Source organism: Panthera leo, chromosome C2 (genome assembly GCF_018350215.1).
Source record: "Panthera leo isolate Ple1 chromosome C2, P.leo_Ple1_pat1.1, whole genome shotgun sequence".
Taxonomy (NCBI): Eukaryota; Metazoa; Chordata; class Mammalia; order Carnivora; family Felidae; genus Panthera; species Panthera leo.
In genome coordinates, this window is record NC_056687.1 from 98007885 (window position 1) to 98028341 (window position 20457).

The window sequence follows — 20457 nt, forward strand, 5'->3', positions numbered from 1 at the left end:
ATGGTCAGACACTCCCAGCATTGTTCCAAAATATGTGTTTTTCCCTACCCAGGGACCTCAGGCCCTAATCTTTCCCTCTCTGCCTACTGAATCCGATCTTCTCCTCTCATAGTAATATTTTCTTGATAGTGGGACATATGGTGAAAGGAACTGCTGTAAATAGGCCTTTAGAAGTGTGGTGGTGAGGTGGGGGGCGGGGAAGGATTCTATATTCCTAGGATTAGGTGTCAGTCTTTTGTGAGCCTGTGCTTCTGGACATATGTGAGCTTCACATAGGCTTCCCAGTTGTTCCCCACCCTTATATCCCACAGGAAGGCTAGAGCCAGCTAGAATATGGTATTTTCCTTCCTCAGGTCAGTTGAGTGCTGATAAACCCCCAGCAGGTGAGGCCCTGGTTAAGTAGTTTCCCTCCAGCGCAGACCTTGTTAAGAGGAACAGAATTACTCTAATGTATTTTGAAATCTTTTCTTTGCTTCTGCCCCTGCCGGAAGCAGGAGGGGGTTTTTCTCCAAAATTACAGTAAAAACCTGGTCGATATCCTCAAAATAAAGCTCATAAAATTGTGGGGCCTCCCTATGACTGGCTCCCCCTGGAATTTTTAGCTCTCAGACTCGTCCACTTAGAGCCTCCAGCAATTCGTCAATTACGGTTCTTGTTTTTCTATCTCAGCACTGTTTCCCGTGGAGTTTCGGTTCAGGAGTTCCTGCTCTGGTAAATTGTTATTTTGTCTATTTGCCTGTTGATATCTCCAGTTCTGGGGGATAGCAATTTGCCCTCATTTCTATTATTGATCCGGGAAGGGTTGTTGATTTTTGAATTTGTTTGGCTTTTTACTTACTGTTAGGGTGGATGACTTCTGAGCAGGCAGAACTGGAACCTTGGAAGTCCAATCTCAACTGCTTTTTGAAGTAGTGTTTTCTCAGCTATTTGTTTAGAATGAGGGAAGTGGTGAGGTGTTAGTCAGAGTTCCCAATACTTTGTATTGAGCAAGTGATTTTTAACTTCTTTAAACAAGAGTTTTCTTATCTATAAAATAGGGATTATAATACCTCCCTTGTAGATGTTCTGACAAAGGACAAAGGATATTCCATATAAACACACATGGAACAAAGCAGGAGTAAAAGCTAAGTAAATATTAGCCAAAAAAGAGAAAGTGGTATTTTTCTGTCACCTAGTTCCTGGGGATGCCTGGTGATTTGGAAAGTGTTTTGAATGCCTATGTAAGGTGGTCACAGCCTGCTGCCCCTCCCCTCACTCACACTAAGCCTACCTCCTTGCTAGTCCTTGAATGTGCCGAGGGCACTTTACCTCAGGGCCTTTGCACTGCTGTTTCCTTTGCCTGGAACTTTCTTCACTTAGGTATCTGTGTGGCTTCCTCCTTTACCTCAGTCATGTCTTTCTTCAAATGATTCTTCAGGGAGGCTTTCTCTGAGCCCCCAGCTTTGCATTCACTCCCAGTGATTTCTTCCTCCTTCTCAGTTTTATTTTTCTCCATAATGCTTATCACCACTAGCCATATATTTTTATTTTATTTTGTTTTCTCATCTGGTTGCGTCTTTTCCTCCACTAAATGTAAGGGCAGGGATTGTTTACTGCTGAATCCCCAACACCTAAATCCCGGGTCTTCCATATTGTAGGGGTTCAGTAAACTCGAGGAATGAATTTGAAAGAGCAAATTACAAGTTACTCTACAAGAGGTAATAAATAAGATTTATAAATCGAGAATGGCTGCCTTAAAATATTTGAATCCTCTTCCGTACCAGGACTTAGATATTATCATTCCCCTCGCCTCACTACTTACAGAGATGTAACTTCTAAGAGATTTGATGCACAATAGAAATAAAGGAGGTACCCTGCTTTATATTATGGGGCCTCAAACAGGACTGACTGAAAATAGAACTATAAACAGCAATTAAATCAAATGTCCTCACCCCTTGGTAGCCAGCGATATCTGCTGCTGTAATTTTTGATTTCCCTTCCCGCTTAGACCTAGGACTTGGAATGCATGGAGAGACAACTAAAATGCCTACTGCTGTTGGAATATAAGAAGACAATTAAGGGACACGGATACAACCTCGTATCTCCTAGAATTGCTTCGTTGGCTGTGACAGCTTCAGATGAGAGAGACAAAAAGACCCATATATTCCTAAATGGTTATTAGCTTGGGTACATAAGGTGGAGAACAACGATTTGCTCTGAAACCCACTCGCACTGGAGTGAAGTTCTTAGGGTAGTGTCATTTCTGCCCTGCATACTGCCGGGGCCCTGCTGCGTCCTCGTCGCTTGAGGTCTCATCTGATAAGAAGCAGCCAGGAATGAACCAAAAACTTCATGAGATTTGGTATCATCAAAATCCGGCCTGTAAATACGATGCCAATACTTATTCCTGGGCTTTATTACTGAGAAAATCAGCTTGCTAAAAATAAAGTCCTCACCGTCCCGTAGTCAAACACTTCCTTCACCTGCCAAGTGATGTTAAGTGCACTCCTCTCTCACCAAACTTTGAAAGTCTTTTCGCCTGTCTTGCTATTCTTGTATTCTGAGATTGTCATAGTGACAGCAGAGTCTGGTTAATCCTGGTAGGATGTTTGTGACACAGTCAGTCCTTGTTTTTCAGCACATTGTTTTCCTGGAGGTTGCAGACTGCCATAAAATGAAATCCGACTGGCTATATACTCTTGCCATTATTGATTCTGATTTCATGAAAAATCATCCAATGAGCAGAGAAAGGTGCTGAAAACTGATGAATAGCGTTGGGGCTCAGCCAGGTGGGCAGCGTAGGGAGAGTTTTGCTGCAAGTAGCAAAGTGTGAAAGTTACTAATTCCTCATTGAATGTCTACAGCAGATAAAAGTGGTGTGGTTGCTGATTAGATGCTTTGTGACGCGGACAATGCCAGTCTCGGACAAGTGGGCAAGCCTTCTTGAACATGGTCACATTTTACTTTGCTTTTTTTGTTTTGTGTTGTTTTGTTCTTATCAGGGAATGCCCATCATTTAGTATGGAAATGCCTAACATGTAAGTGGTCAATAAATACTTTCTGAATAGAAATAATAAAACCCTTCACAACCTTTAACCTTTTCTTAAAACGCCATCAAAATTTTCACTCATGCTTGGAAAATTGTATGTTTTCATGGTTTTGTTTTTGATGAATGCAATTGAAATTCGTAGGTAATTACGTGAAAAATTCACAAATCTGATCTAATTTGAAATTTCAGTGTACATCTACAATCTGGCTTCTAAAATTGTAATTGTCTATATTCGCTGTCATGGTTGAAAGAAAGAAAGACATTAAATATTTTTGAACTAGTTTGGATATGAAAAGTGATATCACCTAAAATAGAGAGTCAGACAAATAAAGCTTAACTAGAATAGTAACACTAGTTAACTTTTATGGCTTATTTATTGTATGCCATGCACTATGCTAAATGCTTTATAAATATTAGTTTAGTTAAACCTTTTAAAAATGGTTTGAGGCAGTTACTATGATTCTCCCTGGTTTATAAGTGAAGGAACTGAAGCTTAGAGAGGTTAAGTAATGAGCCCAAGGTCAAACAATTGGCCTCCAAACTTAGGCATCCTAGCTTCAGACCTGGTGCTCTCGACCCCCATGTGTATTGCACACAGCAAAGCGGACAGAAACACAGTCAGTTAATATCGAATGGTAATTGAAGAGGTAGGTCACATTGTTTCAAGATTCAGGCCATTTGTCCTAGAAACCATGCTGTTGTTTCACAACGGTGATGAAATATTTAAGCTACTTTTGATTTCATGAGAGAAAATGTGTAACATACATATAGTTTTACATCATTTAAGAAGTTGTTTGATTCAGAGTCACAGTTTGTAATTTCAGGGGAAAAAGGCTGTAAGAGATCATGTGCTCACGATCAGTTCTCTGCTGAGCACAAATGTTGCTAAATGGTGGCCCTTTTTTTTCCTGTCTCTTTTCTCCTTTTTACCTCTGAACTACTGTTTCAGGTGAACATCTCTTGCCTGGACTATGACAGAAGTCCCCAGATGGTCTTCCTACACCCCCAGCTTGTTCTCCACATCGTTGCCAGGAGTACCTTCACAAACCGACCAACAAAAAATGCTGTATCACTCTCGCCCTCACCAAGAACAGTGATTGCTGTTGATTTTGAGGCATACATTCCACTTGACAGTCTCTTGCAAGCTAAGGCCCCTACCTAGTCATTTATACACATGACTCATTATTCTCTAACATTGCTCTTTTCAAACATTTTAATTGCAGTTTAGCTGACATACAGTGTCATGTGAGTTTCAGGTGTACAGTCTAGGGTTTCAACGTTTCCACACATCACCTGGTGCTCATCACGGCAAGTGCACTCCTTAATCTCCATCACCTGTCTCACCCACCCTTCCACCCCCTTCCCCTCTGCTCACCATTGGACTAGTCTCCCTGGTTAAGATCTCCAGCACAGCTCAGTAGGAATTTCAGTACCCGTCACCAGCTTGCTTCTTCACCTCGTATCCCACCGTCTATCTCCTCCTCTGCGCACTCTGGCTCCATGACACTTCGTATTGCTTCTCATGCGTAGAATACTGCCTAAGTTCTCTCTTCTAACCACACTCTTAATTATCTGGAATACTATGCTACAATAGAGAAGGCCTGATGATGTGTCTGTCATAGATAGCCCATGATTCAAACCTCATTATGTAGGCTTGGGAATGGTGCTTAGCTGATTAGAATCTCAATTTCGTCCCTAGTAGAATGAGGGCACTAACATTATTTACAGAGTTTTTAGAAAGATTAAGTGAGATACGCAGTGTAAAGGGCTTGGCATCCAATAAATGCATGTTCCTATCTTCAATCCCACATTGACCATCTCACCTTTTATTCCCCATCCCCCATCCCAGCAAGTGGGTTTTGGGTTTTCCTCTCTGTGCCTCTGCAACAACCAGGGGAGAGACCTCTAAACCTGTAGTATTGTTTGGCATTTGTCTGTGTCTTGTCTGTTCTGTCTATGCCAATAGTGCTCAACCCAGGGTGCACACTTCAGGAACCCGAGAAGCTCTTTAAAAAATGCTCCTTCCTTAGTTCAGTTACAGCAGAGTCTCTGATCTGGTACACAGGCATGGTTTGTAAAGTTCCTCGGGTGATTTTAGTGTTCAAGCCTAGGCTGTAGATTCCTTCAGAGCAGGGATTCATTAGTGATCCCTGCTGCTCTCACGGAGCTGGGCACAGAGTGGATATTCAGTGCTTGCCAACAAAACGAATGAAAGCATGCATGTGTGATGGCCAGCTCTCGAGGCTTCTGAATATACATTTGATACATTTTAATAACCTGTGTAATTATAAAAATGGGATACTCAAATTGACATATTATTGTCACACTTAACATTTATACCATGGTAATAGATACCTATGAAGACAAAAACATGCCAGAAGTTCTCTCAAAGTCTACCTGTTACTTCAGGCCCCTTCCTATCTACCTATTTGTGTGTTCAGTGTTGTCCATTTGGTTTTCATTCTTTTGGGTCTCAAAATCATATGGGTGAGATGATTTTTTAAAATGTGTATTTATTTATTTTAGAGAGAGAGAGAAAGCATGAACACAAGTGGGGGAGGGGCAGAGAAAGAGAGAGAGAGAATCCCAAGCAGGCTACACACTGTCAGTGCAGAGCCCTCCACAGGGCTCAAACCCACGACCTGTGAGATCACGACCTGAGCCAAAGTTGGACACGTAACCTATTGAGCCACCCAGGCGCCCCTGGGTGAGGTGACTCTAACGTCTTAAAGGGTGCCTAAATACCTAGCGCTGAAATTAGCAGGTGGCTTGCCACTATAAAATTTCCCATTGTCGGGCTACTATATGTGGTCCCATCCCTTCTAGCATTTGCTTTGTTGCCTTCCTCTTGGGGTGTATATTGCAGACTTAGATTTAATCCTCCTGTGTTCTTTGTTTTTAGCAAGTCATGAATAATTGTGTTTCGCTGTAGACATATATGCAGCACCTTGAGAAAGGAGGAAGAAAGGGACTAATGGCGTTGAAAGTGATAGCTCTAGCATTTTGTTAAAATTAACTCCCCCCCCCCCCCCCCCCCCCCCCCCGATAATGTTGGGTAGCACTTTCTTTTCTGAATGCTAAACGGAAGCTGGTGCATAGTAAAATGCTTCTTTTCATATAGTAAATAGTGTGGGAGCACCGTGACTTAAAATCAGCTTTGTCACTTAAATGCAGAAGATTTTAAAGTTTATTTTCAATAGGACTCGATTTCAGTACGGCCTCTAGACAGTAAGCTGAAGGGTGGGTAAAAGAAGCAGAGTCCTATCTTTTCTGGTAAAGAGACTCATGACTGCATTACCTCAGTTCTAGCTGAAGAATTGAAATGTTACCAGCTTAACAAAGAGAAAGTAAGTATGTTTCAAATGCGCCTCTATGGCGGTGGATGGATCTCAGTAGTGGAAATTCACAGATTAGATATTTTTATTGAAATAAAAATGGTGGCTTCTGGGACTGTATTTAATTTCTTTACAATGTTATTTTCTCTTAGGTAATCAGCTGTGATGAGGGGTCTACTGTTGCCTTCTGGATGATAGACACTGGGCAGAAAATCAAACAGTTTACTGGTTGCCATGGCAATGCAGAAATCAGCACTATGGCCCTTGATGCAAATGAGACACGGCTTTTGACTGGCAGCACAGATGGGACCGTAAAGGTGAGAACACAGTGATGCTTTCTATCCACATATGAGGAGGCTAAAATACTATGTGAAGAGACACAGCTATAGCTATATTTGTTTCTGCCTTTTTGGCCATGCAAGAGGAAAGACAAGACAAGATTAGAAGAGTTAAATAACCCATACCATCTAATAACAAAGCTGTTAGGGAAAAAAAAAAGCCTCAGTGGAAAAATGAATAAATGATTTCTCTGAATAAATTATTTAGAATAAAAACACAACTTGGCATACTTATTTCAGAAAGCCTTTCTCAGAGTTCTGGATAGAGGACTACTTTGGGGAATAAGAAGTCTGAATAATTTTCCTATGCTTCAGCTAATGTCCCTAGTTTTCTTCTTAGTTTGTAAAATGAGAAATCAGTGCAACCAAGAAAACTTGTTAAAATGGCACAGATGCAAATTTGGGGGCAAATGAATATTTCAAAATCAACCCATGTTATAATTTGCACGTTTATGTGAAGGCAAGTGAGACAGTGAAGACGGATAGTAGAAAGAACAATCACTATCTTATTTATTATCATCCTAAACCTACAGTATTTAATACTTCCACTTTTATTATTTTATAGCTATTACTAATTTCTGTTGGGAGATGAGAGCTATTACACTTTGAAAAATGATCAAATTTTCATGCAAAGCTTAGATATTTGCTATCTGCAATCATGCCTACCAGTGAATCTTCTCTGCCCCCCCCTCAGCTCTGAGACTAATGACAATCTTTGATTGGAGATGGCTTGTGACACTTTGAGGCAACAGAAGGCAGTTTCCCAGAATAAGCTTTGAATAGTTCTCAACTTCTGTCATAACTGGAATGAGAAGGGTATTAATTAGGTGTATCTTCCATGGTGGGGTGTATGTTGCATGCCGGTAGCCTGCCAACGGGTTAACGGAAGGTTATCTGGATATGTACGTGGAACATGATGGAAGTTGGCGTTCAGGGGATTCTAGGGTGGCACCTGTCAATGTGAAGGAGGTGCTGTGGCAGGCTGCAATGAGAATTTCTGAAAATCAACAGAGCTGGGCCTCTGGGAAGGTTAACAGCATGAGGTTAGGGACTGAGAGCTTGGGTTTAAGTAATCTAGTTTATGGGACTACTGGAAAGGTGTTGGGAAGGTAATGGGACAATTCCAACCCCAATAGTCAAGGTGGAATAAACAAGAACAAGTGAAACTGGAGTGTCAGACAGGCTTAGGTAAAAGGAACAAGTGAGTAGCCCACTTACTAGTCCCAGGGTATGAGACTGAACTGAGAACTGAAATGAATAGATGAGGTTTCTTTCACCCCTGTCTTGGAAAGTAACCAACTACACAGTCCAGAGTAGGGCAAACTTACAAACCTACAGGGGTGCTAAGAGCTTGCAGACAGTCCCAGCTAAAGGACTTAATAGGACTTGGGGACAGTCAGATCTTCGCGATACCTATGTGTGGGTGTTATTTTAGGTGGGCTTGGTAGGAGCCATGTTGAGAGGACAATGAAGTGACATGGATGAAGAGCACCCTTCAACATTTCAGCTCAAGCCCTGCATCTTAGAAGGCTTAATGTGAATTTAGTAGTATAATCACAGCTTTTGAAAGTACATTTATCTTTATCATAATAACAGAATTCTGAAATTTGGCAACCTCTATGTAGGATGCATAACTCAGAGTTGAGCTGCTGTGGACATATTCTATGAAGAGACAGGAATCAATGACATTTTCCAATCTCATTTATAATTTAGAATCCAAAACCAGTACCTATGTCATCAAAGATTTAAAAGTATTGCCCTATTTATCATGGTTTTGAAGTGTCTGATTTTTAATTAATTAGTGTTTTGAATAATTAATGTATACATACAGTAAAACTTGAAATATCAAAGAGTTATACAGTGAAAAGAAAGTCTCTTTCTCACCTCCCTTGTAGCTACCACTGTTAATGGTTTCTCACGCATCCTTCTAGCCCAGGAGCACCACTTGTTTCTCAGTGGCAGCCCAGTATATACAAAGTTCTGCATTTTGCATATTGTCTTGGACCTTGACATTGTTATTAACAATGTAGTTAACTTTTATTGCATACTTACTAACAGCCAGGCACTGTTGTAAGCACTTTATACATACACACCCCTTTACACACGCACACCCCTACACTCCCCACATCTATATATCTATATAGTTGGTATTATTATTATGCCACTTTTACAGAGGAGGACACTAAAGCCCAAGGAGATAAAGCAAATTGCTTAACGTTTCATAGCTGGTCCAGTTTGGGCAGAGCTTAGAAATATGGAAATGACGTATTCGTCTTAATGGCTGCATTATATGCTACTGTATAGATATTCCATATTCTGATTGTTTTAGCCCCTTATTTTTTGTTTTTTGTTTTTAATTTTTTTTTAATGTTTATTCATTTTTGAGAGACAGAGAGAGACAGAGCATGAGTGGGGAAGGGGCAGAGAGAGGGAGACACAGAATCTGAAACAGGCTCCAGGCTCTGAGCTGTCAGCACAGATCCCGACGCAGGGCTGGAACTCACAAACTGCGAGATCCTGACCTGAGCTGAAGTCGGACCCTCAACCGACTGAGCCACCCAGGCCCTCTGCTTAGTCCCTTGTTAATGAGCAACTAGGTTGATTCAGGTCTTTAGCTTTTATAAACAGTGCCTCAAGAAGAGCCTTCAAGGCTGCCTGTGTGGCTCAGTCAGTTAAGCATCAGACTTCAGTTCAGGTCGTGATCTCACGGTCCGTGAGTTTAAGCCCCACATCGGGCTCTCTGCTGTCAGCATGGAGCCTGCTTTGGATCCTCTGTCCCCCTCTCTCTCTGCCCCTCCTCTGTTCATTCTCTCTGTCTAAAAATAAATAAATGAACTTGAAAAAAAGAATCTTAAAAAAAAAAAGAATAGCCTTTAAAACATGTCATTTCCCACATCTAAGTGTCTCTGTGAGACAGTTTCCTAGAAGTTGAATTTTTAATTCAAAGGGTATATGCAATTTAATTTTCATACTGCCAGCTTGGTCTTTGTGTATGAGGCACCAGCAATGTTTCATAGCAAGGCTTAGTTTTAACTGCTGGTGATGTTCTGTTGTAAAGTGTCCCCATTGGGCCTGGGTCCTGACCCACTGCCTGAGGAAGTAAACTCAAGAGTTCTTCTCTGTAGGACTGGGTCTGGCATCCACTAACAATAGGACATTTTACTGGGAGCAGATGGGAAACCTATACATAAGGACTGTATTTCAGGCTCTGTATTAGATGCTTAATCCTCCAAATGTCCCAGAGGAGTAAGCTTCCTGTGTCATAAATGAGGAAACTGAAATTTAGAGAACCATGATGTCAACACTCCAAAATGTAGCTCTAAGTGATTTTGTAGTGTCCCCCTTAAAAATACATACTAACTAATAGCTTTTGAGTAAACCATTATTAGAATAGACGGGTAGGGTTACAAGTAGAATTATAAATATAATGGGTAAATTTAAATGGTGAGAGGATTTTCTTTAATTATTGCATACCTTAAGTGAATCAACCCTAGTCCAGAATAAAAACACAAAAGCTTAAACAAATCTGATTGTCCTGTGTCGTTTTACTCACTGAAGAAGACATTTTCTTTTCTTGTCTCAAAGGTGATTTAAAATTTTCTCTTAAAGGTATGGGACTTCAATGGACACTGTCACCACACCCTAAATGTTGGGCAAGAGGGAGCTGTGGATATTTCACAGATTCTGGTTCTTAAGAAGACAATACTGGTTACAGGCTGGGAGAGGTATGAGACGCTTCATGCAAAACCGTGGGAAGGCAGAAGGAGAGTGTTTTTATTTGGATCAAAATCTAAAAGATAAGACAACATAGAAACCTTGACTGATTCTGAGTCATTAACTTGCTGGTGACCTTGGTGAATGAAACCGTTTGGATTGACTGAGTGCTTAGGGCTAAAACATCATAAGATCATGGCATTAGAAGGCTTTCTTCTGGCTTTTGGAATCTTTTTCTTTAACCATTCCAGACAAGGCCCTAATACCCCTTCCTGAGTATTAACTCCAAAAGTTTCCTAAATTTTATAGTCCATAAATTCCTAAAGTATAAATTATATTCTTTCAACTATCAAGGAAACTCATTTCTTCTTCTCTCGTTACTTATTTTAAATTGCAGCAAGGAGGGAGATAGGCTGCTGAATTGTGTTAGCACTTGCTTCATATCAGGGCAGAGAGGGCTTTCACAGCCTGCTTACTGTTCTCAAAGAGCAATTCTCCCATTTCATTAGAAGGAAAATTACTTTTCTTTCCTTTTCTCCTGAGAGAACTAAGGGATCATAAACAGGACCTTTTCTGTGGCATTGTATAAGCACTAGGAAAATTAAAGTGTGATATTTTCTGAAAAAATATTGTCCATAAATTCAACAGTTCACAAAATATGGCTCTAATAGGTAATTTGCCCCACATTTTCAGTATGGAATTTTGATCTTCATGATTTGAAGCCAGGATTAAAATCAGATTTTATACCTAGAAAACTAACGGTATATAGTTGGGGATTTTTATCAATCACATGAAAGGCTTTTTCTTCTAATGCAAATGTGCATGTGCAGATGAGAAAACATAATGCCACTTACAGCTTAGTTTTCAGGGGTAGTCTGACTCTAAGGAAAGAAAGTATAATCCACGTTACTCCACTTGATATTAAGAATTAATTCAATAATCTTCACCTTTGAAAGACAAGGCTTCTTCACATCTTGGGAACAGTCACGATCCATTAATGACTTTTCTCTTAACAGACTTTTGCCTGATTATTCCTTTTGGGCTGTGGCAGTAAATAAGTTTAATTCTCAAATATTATGGTATGGTAGATGTAAAGTATATAGCTGATCCAACTTAAATTTTGAACATAACAAAAAAAATTTAAAATTTATTAAGTGTAAGTCAAAACTTTGGAGGTACTGTTTTCTTAATTATAATTTTTAGATATCCATAGTTAGAAATTTGTATCAAAAGTAAGGTTTCTTTGATTGCTTGCGCAGGTTAGTTTTAAAAGATTAAATGAGTAGAGTCCTCTAAAAGTGGCCTAAAAGAACACCTGGGGTGCCTGGCTGGCTCAGTCCATAGAGCGTATGAGTCTTGATATCTGAGTTGTGAGTTCAAGCCCCACACTGGGCATTGAACTTACTTAAAAAAAAAAAAAAAAAAAAAAAAAAAAAAGTAGGCACCTGGGTGGCTCAGTCGGTTAAGTGTCTAACTCTTGATTTTGGCTCAGGTCATGATCTGATAGTTCCTGAGATTGAGCCCTATGTCAGGCTCTATGCTGACAGTGTGGAGACTGCTTGGGATTCTCTCTCTCTCTCTCTCTCTCTCTGTCTCTCTCTCTCTCTCTGTCTCTCTCTCTCCCCCCTCCCCTCCCCTCCACACTATCCCCCCCCCCACCCTGCTTGCATGCTTGTGCGTGTGTGCTCTCTCTTACTCTCTCTCAAAAATAAATGAATAAACTTAAAAAAAAAAAGAAAGACAGAAAGAAAAAGGAACACTTGATGTTCTGATCTCTCTCGGCGGGTTACTTTTTTTTAATCTCAGAGAGGGAGATGTGGACAGACTGAGGTAGGAGGAACATTTGCCACTCCCTCTATCTTTCCCCAGCTTTTTCATTTTCTGCAAAGTTGTCAAGACTTGGATCCCTTAGTTGGAACTGAAAGTTGAAGGACTGCATTCTCAATTGTGTTATTTCACTTTTATATTGGTAGATTTAAAAGTTTATTTCCTAAGTCAAAGGCCTTAGGTTAGGATACATTTTACCGGACTTTGACAGGTTCCTTTATATCAGGAGGTATTTAACAAAGGAGGCAAGTGGACAGGTCAACTGTTGGGGTATAGTGGGGGGAGGATGGTCCACTGAGCCAACTCCTTGACAGTTTAGTGATTAGAGAAGAAACAACTGGACGATCGACAGCTTATTAAGCTTTCTCTTTTTTTAACGCTAATTTATTTATTTTGAGAGAGAGAGAGAGAGAGCAAGCAAGTGGTAGAGAGGGGCAGAGGGGGAGAGAGAATCTCAAGCAGACTCCACACTCAGCACAGATCCCAACACAGGGCTCAATCCCGTGACCCAGGGATCATGGCCTGAGCCAAAATCAAGACTCAGATGCTCAACCGACTGAGCCACCCAGGCGCCCCATTAAGCTTTCTTTAAACCTAGAGAGAGGCGGCTCGAATTAAGCTGTAGCTTTAATTTAGGCTCTATCTAACTGAAGAGATTGGTTTATAATCTTGCCCAGGATAGGATAGATATTACATTTATTGACTGAGGTACCTAAATATTCATCTGATTTATTTTATTTATAGTGCTTTCTAGCATTAGGCCCTTTACATGTATTATCTGCCTTAGTCCTGAGCTTCATTTGAAAGGTAGGCAATATTTTGTAGATGTCTCCATCTCTATCTTTAGGTTTTAGCTCTCTAAGCTCACTTACCCATTTGCTTTCTGGACACGTCTGACTGCAATCTCAAATTCAACATATTGTAAACTGAATTTATTATTTGTTCCCCTCCTCACAACCTGCTTTGCTCTCTTGGCTTCAGAGCTTTGGTTACCAGCCAGAGACCTGAACATCCACCTTGGTTCTTCCTTCTCACTCAGCTTCACAACCAAGTAGTCTTACCTGTTTTATATTCTAAACATTTCTCAAACCTGTCCCTATTTCAACTACAACTGTATAATTCAGAGCGTCATTTCTACCTGATGAATGTCACAGCCCTTTTCTCTAGTGATACCGCCTTGTTCTTAGGTTCTGCACATTTTAGCTATAATTATTTCTTTCTACAATGCATTCCATCGATGTCACTTCCTTGTTTAACACCTTTCAGAGTGTCTACAAAATAATTTGAAGCCCCCTCTAGCCTGGGCCTATTCTTAGTTTCATTCTTACCCATTCTCACCTCAAATAGGAATGTGCTATCAGGGCACTCCAGGTAAACCATACTTTTCCACACCTCCTTGCCTTTATTCTCTCCCCTTCTCTAGAAATCCTTCCCCAAACATTGTTCATAGGGCTGACGTTTATTCCTGCTTCAGGTCTTTGTTCATTTATCTTCTCCATCAGGACATCTCTTTTTACTCCCAGGGTGGAAATACGCCCCCTATTTGTCTGTGCTGTTTAGCTTCCTATACTTTATTTAACATCGGACTGGATTATAACATATAATGTGTGTGTGTGTGTGTGTGTGTGTGTGTGTGCGCGCGCGCACGCGCACGCGCGTGCGTTTAGTGTCTGGTTCTTAGTAGATGCTCAATGATATGTGTTGAATGACTTAATTAATATTTATTAAGTAGACAGGGAATCTGAGAACTAGAGAGATCAATTATTCGTGGTCACACTCTGAATAAGAAGCAAGCAGGATAGTTATTCAAATCTATTCTCTCTTCATGATAAACCAGGAATCTAAGTATTACCAGTCCTTTTGTACAAGGGAGAAAATGAGGCTTGAAGAGGTTGGGTAGCCTGGTCAATGTTACAAAGTAGTAGACAGCTGAATTGGAATTCCATGTCAAAGTCCATGCTCTTTCCACCATTCCTGAATTACAAATGGAGTCATTAAATCCTAGAACAACTATATTCTCTTAAATAATCTGATTGAATAGGTTGGTTATGTCAATCAAAGCTAATGAATCAGTTTTGTGTGTTTGAAGAAACACATAAAAAACATGTATTATCAAATTAATACTTCAAAGTTTTAGCTTACTCTTATTTTTCCTTTTTCCTTCCCACAAATATTTTTAAATGGCAGCTTGGTCGAAAGTGCTGAGTTAGTAACTATGGTGGACTGAATGTGAAGAAGCATGATTCTTGCTCTCAGGGGCATCACATTCTCACTGGGGAGTCAACTCACACAAGGCAGGATATGATAAATGCCATTGTGAAATGGTCCTAAGCAAAACCTGAACTGGAGAGCCTATGTTGGCTATCTAGAAATACCATTTGTTAGGGGTGCCTGCCCTGCATGGCTCAGTTGGTTAAGCATCTGACTTCTGCTCAGGTCATGATCTCATGGCTTGTGAGTTTGAGCCCCGTGTCGGCCTCTGTGCTGACAGGTCAGAGCTTGAAGCCTACTTGAGATTCTCTCTCTGCCCCTTCCCTGCTCATGCTCATGCTCTGTTTGTCTCTCTCTCTCAAAAATAAATACATATTAAAAAAATTTAGAAACACATTTGTTAATATCAAGAGAGTATGTTAAATCTTTTAAAAAGAAGCCCCAAATTCAGAACTTCTAGAAACGTGTTTCTTACCATTTTAGGCAAAATATATTTAGAGACAAAGTTGTGAGTTGACATAGGGCCAATTAAATAATGCCCGGTTAAATATCCGGTCATATTTACTTTGGTGAAATTATATGAATAGATGATCGATTAACTTTGCATTTGCATGTAATATTTATAGTTCTGGCAAAATCAAATAATCATAATAGTTCAAGATTTTATCTTGCCCTAAAGTTCTATGATTCTATACTTTTTAAAAATAGACTAAGGCTTTTAGTTTCTCCCACTTTATTTCTTTCCTTCCTGTTAAAGGAAAAACCTCTGTTTAAGAAGGTTTTATCTCTGTAAAATATCTAGACTCATACAAATATAAAAATAATCTTTTGTACAATTTCAAGTAGTTCTGAAAATATTATTGATAGCATCTTTCACAAAGCTCTATAAAAGTAGGTGCTCAATAAATAGCTGTTGATATCATTTGATTTAGAAAAGTATTTTTAAGTAAAATTAGATTAGGGATTTGAAGTTCCTCAACAATAAAACTTATCTATCAGGAGATATTAAATTCTTAATAATTGCTTTACTTTGGTACTATACTTCTATGTGACTCAATTGGTTTCTATTATTAGGATGAGAACCAGAATGAAAATTTCCAAAGTTTAACTTGCTCTGAATAACCATGTTGGAAGTCAGGAGGGGGCAGGTATGTTGGAAAATCACAAATAGCCCTCAAATCATATTTTGCGATGGTTTTGGTGTCCAAAATTTGACACCACAAATTTTAGGAAAAAGAATAAAAATGAACGGGTTTATATCGAACACATTCTGAGATACTTCTTTTAAGCCTAAAAGGCAATGGACTGAACATGGATAGAGTCTTATAATGGGACTAACAACACATGAGCAATTAGCCTCTAAGGGAACAGATAGTTGGTTGTGTTCTTTTGTTCTGTCCATGACAACTTCTACAGGATTAGTTTTGGTAGAAGTTATTTTCCCAGCTCATTCATCATAAAAGAGGTTTTTGGTGTTTTTTTTTCCCTCCAAATATTTTTTTTTCTTTTTTGTATTTTTTTGTACTTGCCAGGTAAACTAATTTTGTTCTCACAGAATTGGTCATTATATCTACATTCTGAATGAGAGGTCTGATCGTCTTCACAGATGACACAGTGACTCAGGATCTCAGATGGGTATGGGAGGAAACTAGTAAACTCCTTCAATGTCAAAAGAACAAATCTCTCAGACTCCTCAAATGCCTTAAAATTGGCTCATTCTGCACTTCAATTTAACTCCTGGCAAAAGTACAAACTTAAAAAAAAAGCTATCTTTGAAATGGACAAAGTAAGAAATGCAGTGTGGATTCTTAAGGTATTTTAAGGATAACTGTCACTTCAATGGAAAGATTCAGGTTAGGTTTTAAGGGAAAGGTGGCAGCTAATTAGTTTCTCAACATTTTGACACACAAGGTCAATACCAGAAGGGATGGTTTTTACACCATCTTGGGAAAAGCATTTTGTGCCTTTGGGTCGTACAACCTAAATATATGTAGTTAATATGGGTATCTTGGCAAAAAGACATTTGACATTGACTTTTGACTGAGAGATAATAGAAGAGATATAGGATTGACTTCTTCCCTCTCACTCCCATTCTGCTCTCTCCGTTCCCAAAAAGTAATCTCTTCAACCAAACTTATCAATAGGTAAAGAAAAAATTAAAAATATATGCATGTAAAGCTCTTATGAGATCCACGGCAATTTCAGAACTGCAGAGTACCTTATTTATAATATCTTACCTTGCTAAGCCTCATAGTAATATTATTAAAAGAATATTAGTATTAAAATTATTGATTTTTTTAAAGAAAGAATAATTCATACATCAATTCTGCAAATATTTATTAAATGCCGATTATGTGCTAGGAACTAGTCTAAGCACTGGTGATACAGGAAAGAAAAAAAACAAAGTCCCCGCTCCCCTAGAGCTTATTTCTGGTAGCAGAGACAGTAAGTAAACAGACAAATAAATATAGACCATGATATCACATGACGATAAAGAGAAATGACGTAGGGTGAGGGATGAAAGACTCAACGGAGAGTCTTCTTTATTTTATCTTTTAATTTAAATCAAGTTTTATTCTGATTGGAAAACTCCAAGTAAGTAGTGCTACCCACTTCAAATTTTCTTTTATTTATTCAAGTATGTGTAGCATGCAGTATTAGATTAGTTTCAGGTGCACAATACAGTGGTTCGACAATTCTATGCATTACTCTGTACTCATCATGGTAAGTATACTCTTGATCCCCTGTACATATTTTACCCATCTGCCCCACCAATTTCTGCTTTGGAAACCACTAGTTTGCTCTCTATATTTAATAGCTTTTTTGGGTTTGTGTCTTTTTTTCCTTGTTCATTTATTTTGTTTCTTAACTTCTACGTAGGAATGAAATCATAGGGTATTTGTCTTTCTCTGACTGGCTTATTTCACCTAGCGTTATACCCTCCAGATCCATCCATGTTGTTGCAAATGACAAGATTTCGTTCTTTTTTATGGCTGAGCAATATTTCATTTTATATGTTTATATATATACATTTTTTATACAGATCTTCTTTATCCATTTATTCATGGATGGACACTTGGATTGCTTCCATATTTTGGCTATTATAAATAATGCTGCAATAAAGATCGGGGTGCATATATCTTTTTGAATTAGTGTTCATTTTATTGAGTAAATACCCAGGAGTGGAATTATTGGATCATATGGTAATTCCATTTTTAAGTCTTTGAGGAACTGTCTCCAAAGTGGCTGTACCATTTTACATTCTTACCAACAGTGCATGGCGGCGGGGGGGGGGGGGGGTCCTTTTTCTCTACATCCTCAGCAACACTGTTCTTTTACATGGTTTTAGCCATTCTGACAAGTGTGAGGTGATATATCATTGTGGTTTTGATGTGCATTTTCTTGATGATTAGTGACCTTTTCAGATGTCTGTTGGCCATCCTTATGTCTTCTTGGGACAAAAGTCTATTCATATCCTCTGCCCATTTTAACTTGGAATTATTTGCCTTTTTGGTGTTGAGTTGTATAAGTTTTTTTTAATGTATTTTGGATATTAACCCTCAAGGAAGAGTGTTTAGAGAGGGTAGTCACAAAAGACTTACTTAAGGAAGTGACATTTGGGACAGAATTTTTCATTCATTTATTTGACAAATATCTATTGAACACTCAATATGAGTAGGTCACAATGCCTGCTATTGTGGTACTGTAGAATAAGACAAGATTCCTTGTTTCTGAGAATTTGTAATCTAGCAGGGGAGTATAGCTATATAATATTCATTACATGTTATAAGTAAAATGTGAACAGTGCAAGATGTGTAAGATGAGATGAGAAGAAGGAAATATTTCTTTCAACTCTAGTTATTAAGGAAGTCTACCAGAACAAGATGAGTCTTAGATAATGAGTATATGGATGGATAGATGTGGGACTGTATGTGAAAGTAAATCCATAGAGGGATGGATGAGCACACCATGAATGAAAACGAAGCAGCTAGAAATGTGAAGGGTGCTTAGAGAACAGTAAAGATATCATTTGTGTTGAACAAGAAAGTGTGCTTCAGGGGCACCTGGGTGGCTCAGTCAGTTAAGCGTCTGACTTCAGGTCAGGTCATGATCTCACGGTTCGTGGGTTTGAGCCTCACGCCGGACCCTATGCTGACAGCTCAGAGCCTAGAGCCTGCTTCGGATTCTGTGTCTCCCACTCTCTCTGCCCCTCCCTGACTCGTGCTCTTTCTCTGTCTCTCAAAAATAAATAAACATTTTTTTTTCTTAAATAAGAAAGTGTGCTTCAGAAGCTTAGCCTTTGAGTACTTCTAGTAGTTCAAACAGTTCCTGTAATCATGACACTTATTTGAAGCCTTGTATTCTACTTAAAATTTTTTTTTCAATGTTTTATTTATTTTTGAGAGAGAGAGAGAGAGAGAGACAGCACGAGCAGGGGAGGGACAGAGAGAGGGAGACACAGAATCCGAAGACAGGCTCCAGGCTCTGAGCTGTCAGCACAGAGCCCGATGCAGGGCTCGAATCCAGGAACGATGAGATCATGACCTGACCTGAAGTCAGATGCTTAATGGACTGAGCCACCCGGGCGCCCTGGAGCCACCCAGACACCCCTCTACTTTTTAAATCCAGATTGATTTTGCATTCTATTACATAAATTCATTTATCCTTATTTTAAAATAAAAAATATTTCCCCCAAACTCTTTTACATAAAATTAACACTTAGGAAGGTGAGCCGTATTTATCCTATGGCTCCCAGTAGCTCTGTCAGATATTTAGCTGGACATTCACATTTGACTTTGAATATCAAGGATACAGGAATAGAGAGAACTAATTCTAAAATTGTAGATTAGACCCAAAAAGTATTGGGATTTGAATGTAGGCCCATACATTTAAAATTTGCCATGTAGAGAATGGAAAACTAGTAAATTTTTTTTAAAGGGGCATTAGACTTACATTTGACCAGACTGTTCCCTCTGCGTATAGTGCCCTCCTCTTCCAAATACCAGCCATCTGTTATGGTCCAGCTCAAATATGACCCCTCACTCAGCTTTCTGTGCTTTCTATATCTGGACTTCCACAGCAATTGATCAGTACTTCCTTGGCATTTGCCACATTTCACTTTTCATTTTAGTCATTTTTATGCTCATGGCTCTATCCCCTGCAGCACCTGACTATGGACTTCCAGGTGGAAACCAGAAATGCCTGTAAAATGAATATATATCAAAAGTCCCCAAATGGAATGATTAATCCAGAAAGGGTAGACTAAAGGCAATGAAACTGGTCAAGTGCATGTTACAATTATTCAATGATGAGGTTGTGACCATTGAACTAGGAAGCTGTCATTGGTTGTTTAAAATAAAAAGGAATGAGGGGCGCCTGGGTGGCTCAGTGGGTTGAGTGACCCACTTTAGCTCAGGTCATTATCTCACAGCTCGTGAGTTCGAGCCCCGCATCGGACTCTGTGCTGACAGCTCGGAGCTTGGAGCCTGCTTTGGATTCTGTGTCTCCCTCTCTCTGTGCCCCTAACCCCCTTGCATTCTGTCTCTGTCTCTCTCAAAAATAAATAAACATTAAAAAAATTTATTTTAAGTAAAAAGGAATGAATATGGTGACATCTCACAGAGGTGGAATCTAAGCATTTGATGTGCCTAAGGAAGAGAAACACACAGGAAGCTGGAGTGCTGGTAACTGTTAACCAAAGTAGGGAATTTAGGATCCACACCTGGTGTGGAGGGAAGATGAAAAATTTGGATTTCTTGATATCTTGCTGATGGGAAATTATATGAAATTGTCAGCTGGCAAATGGAGCTTCTCAGCACTGGGAAAAGTTATGAATGTAGATAAATTTTAGAGCCATTTGTAGAGAAGCAAGATTGCAACTTACAGCTGTATGTGGATTCTCTGCACAAACCCACTTGGGTAGAGAGAGAGTAACAGAGAAGTGACAGTAAGGAGCATCCATAGTAAAAGAAGGGGCGCCTGGGTGGCTCAGTCGGTTGAGCGT

The 20457-nt window shown here is 39.4% G+C and overlaps 1 protein-coding gene across 1 annotated transcript in view; it reads left to right on the top strand.

Moving 5' to 3' along the window:
- WDR49 (WD repeat domain 49) overlaps positions 1 to 20457 on the top strand; it is a 139092-nt gene that overhangs the window by 73259 nt on the left and 45376 nt on the right. The window contains exons 9-11 of the mRNA XM_042903330.1: positions 6516 to 6680; positions 10311 to 10432; positions 17026 to 17052. Coding sequence (XP_042759264.1) covers positions 6516 to 6680; positions 10311 to 10432; positions 17026 to 17052 — 314 coding nt within the window. The remainder of the gene's footprint in view (positions 1 to 6515; positions 6681 to 10310; positions 10433 to 17025; positions 17053 to 20457) is intronic.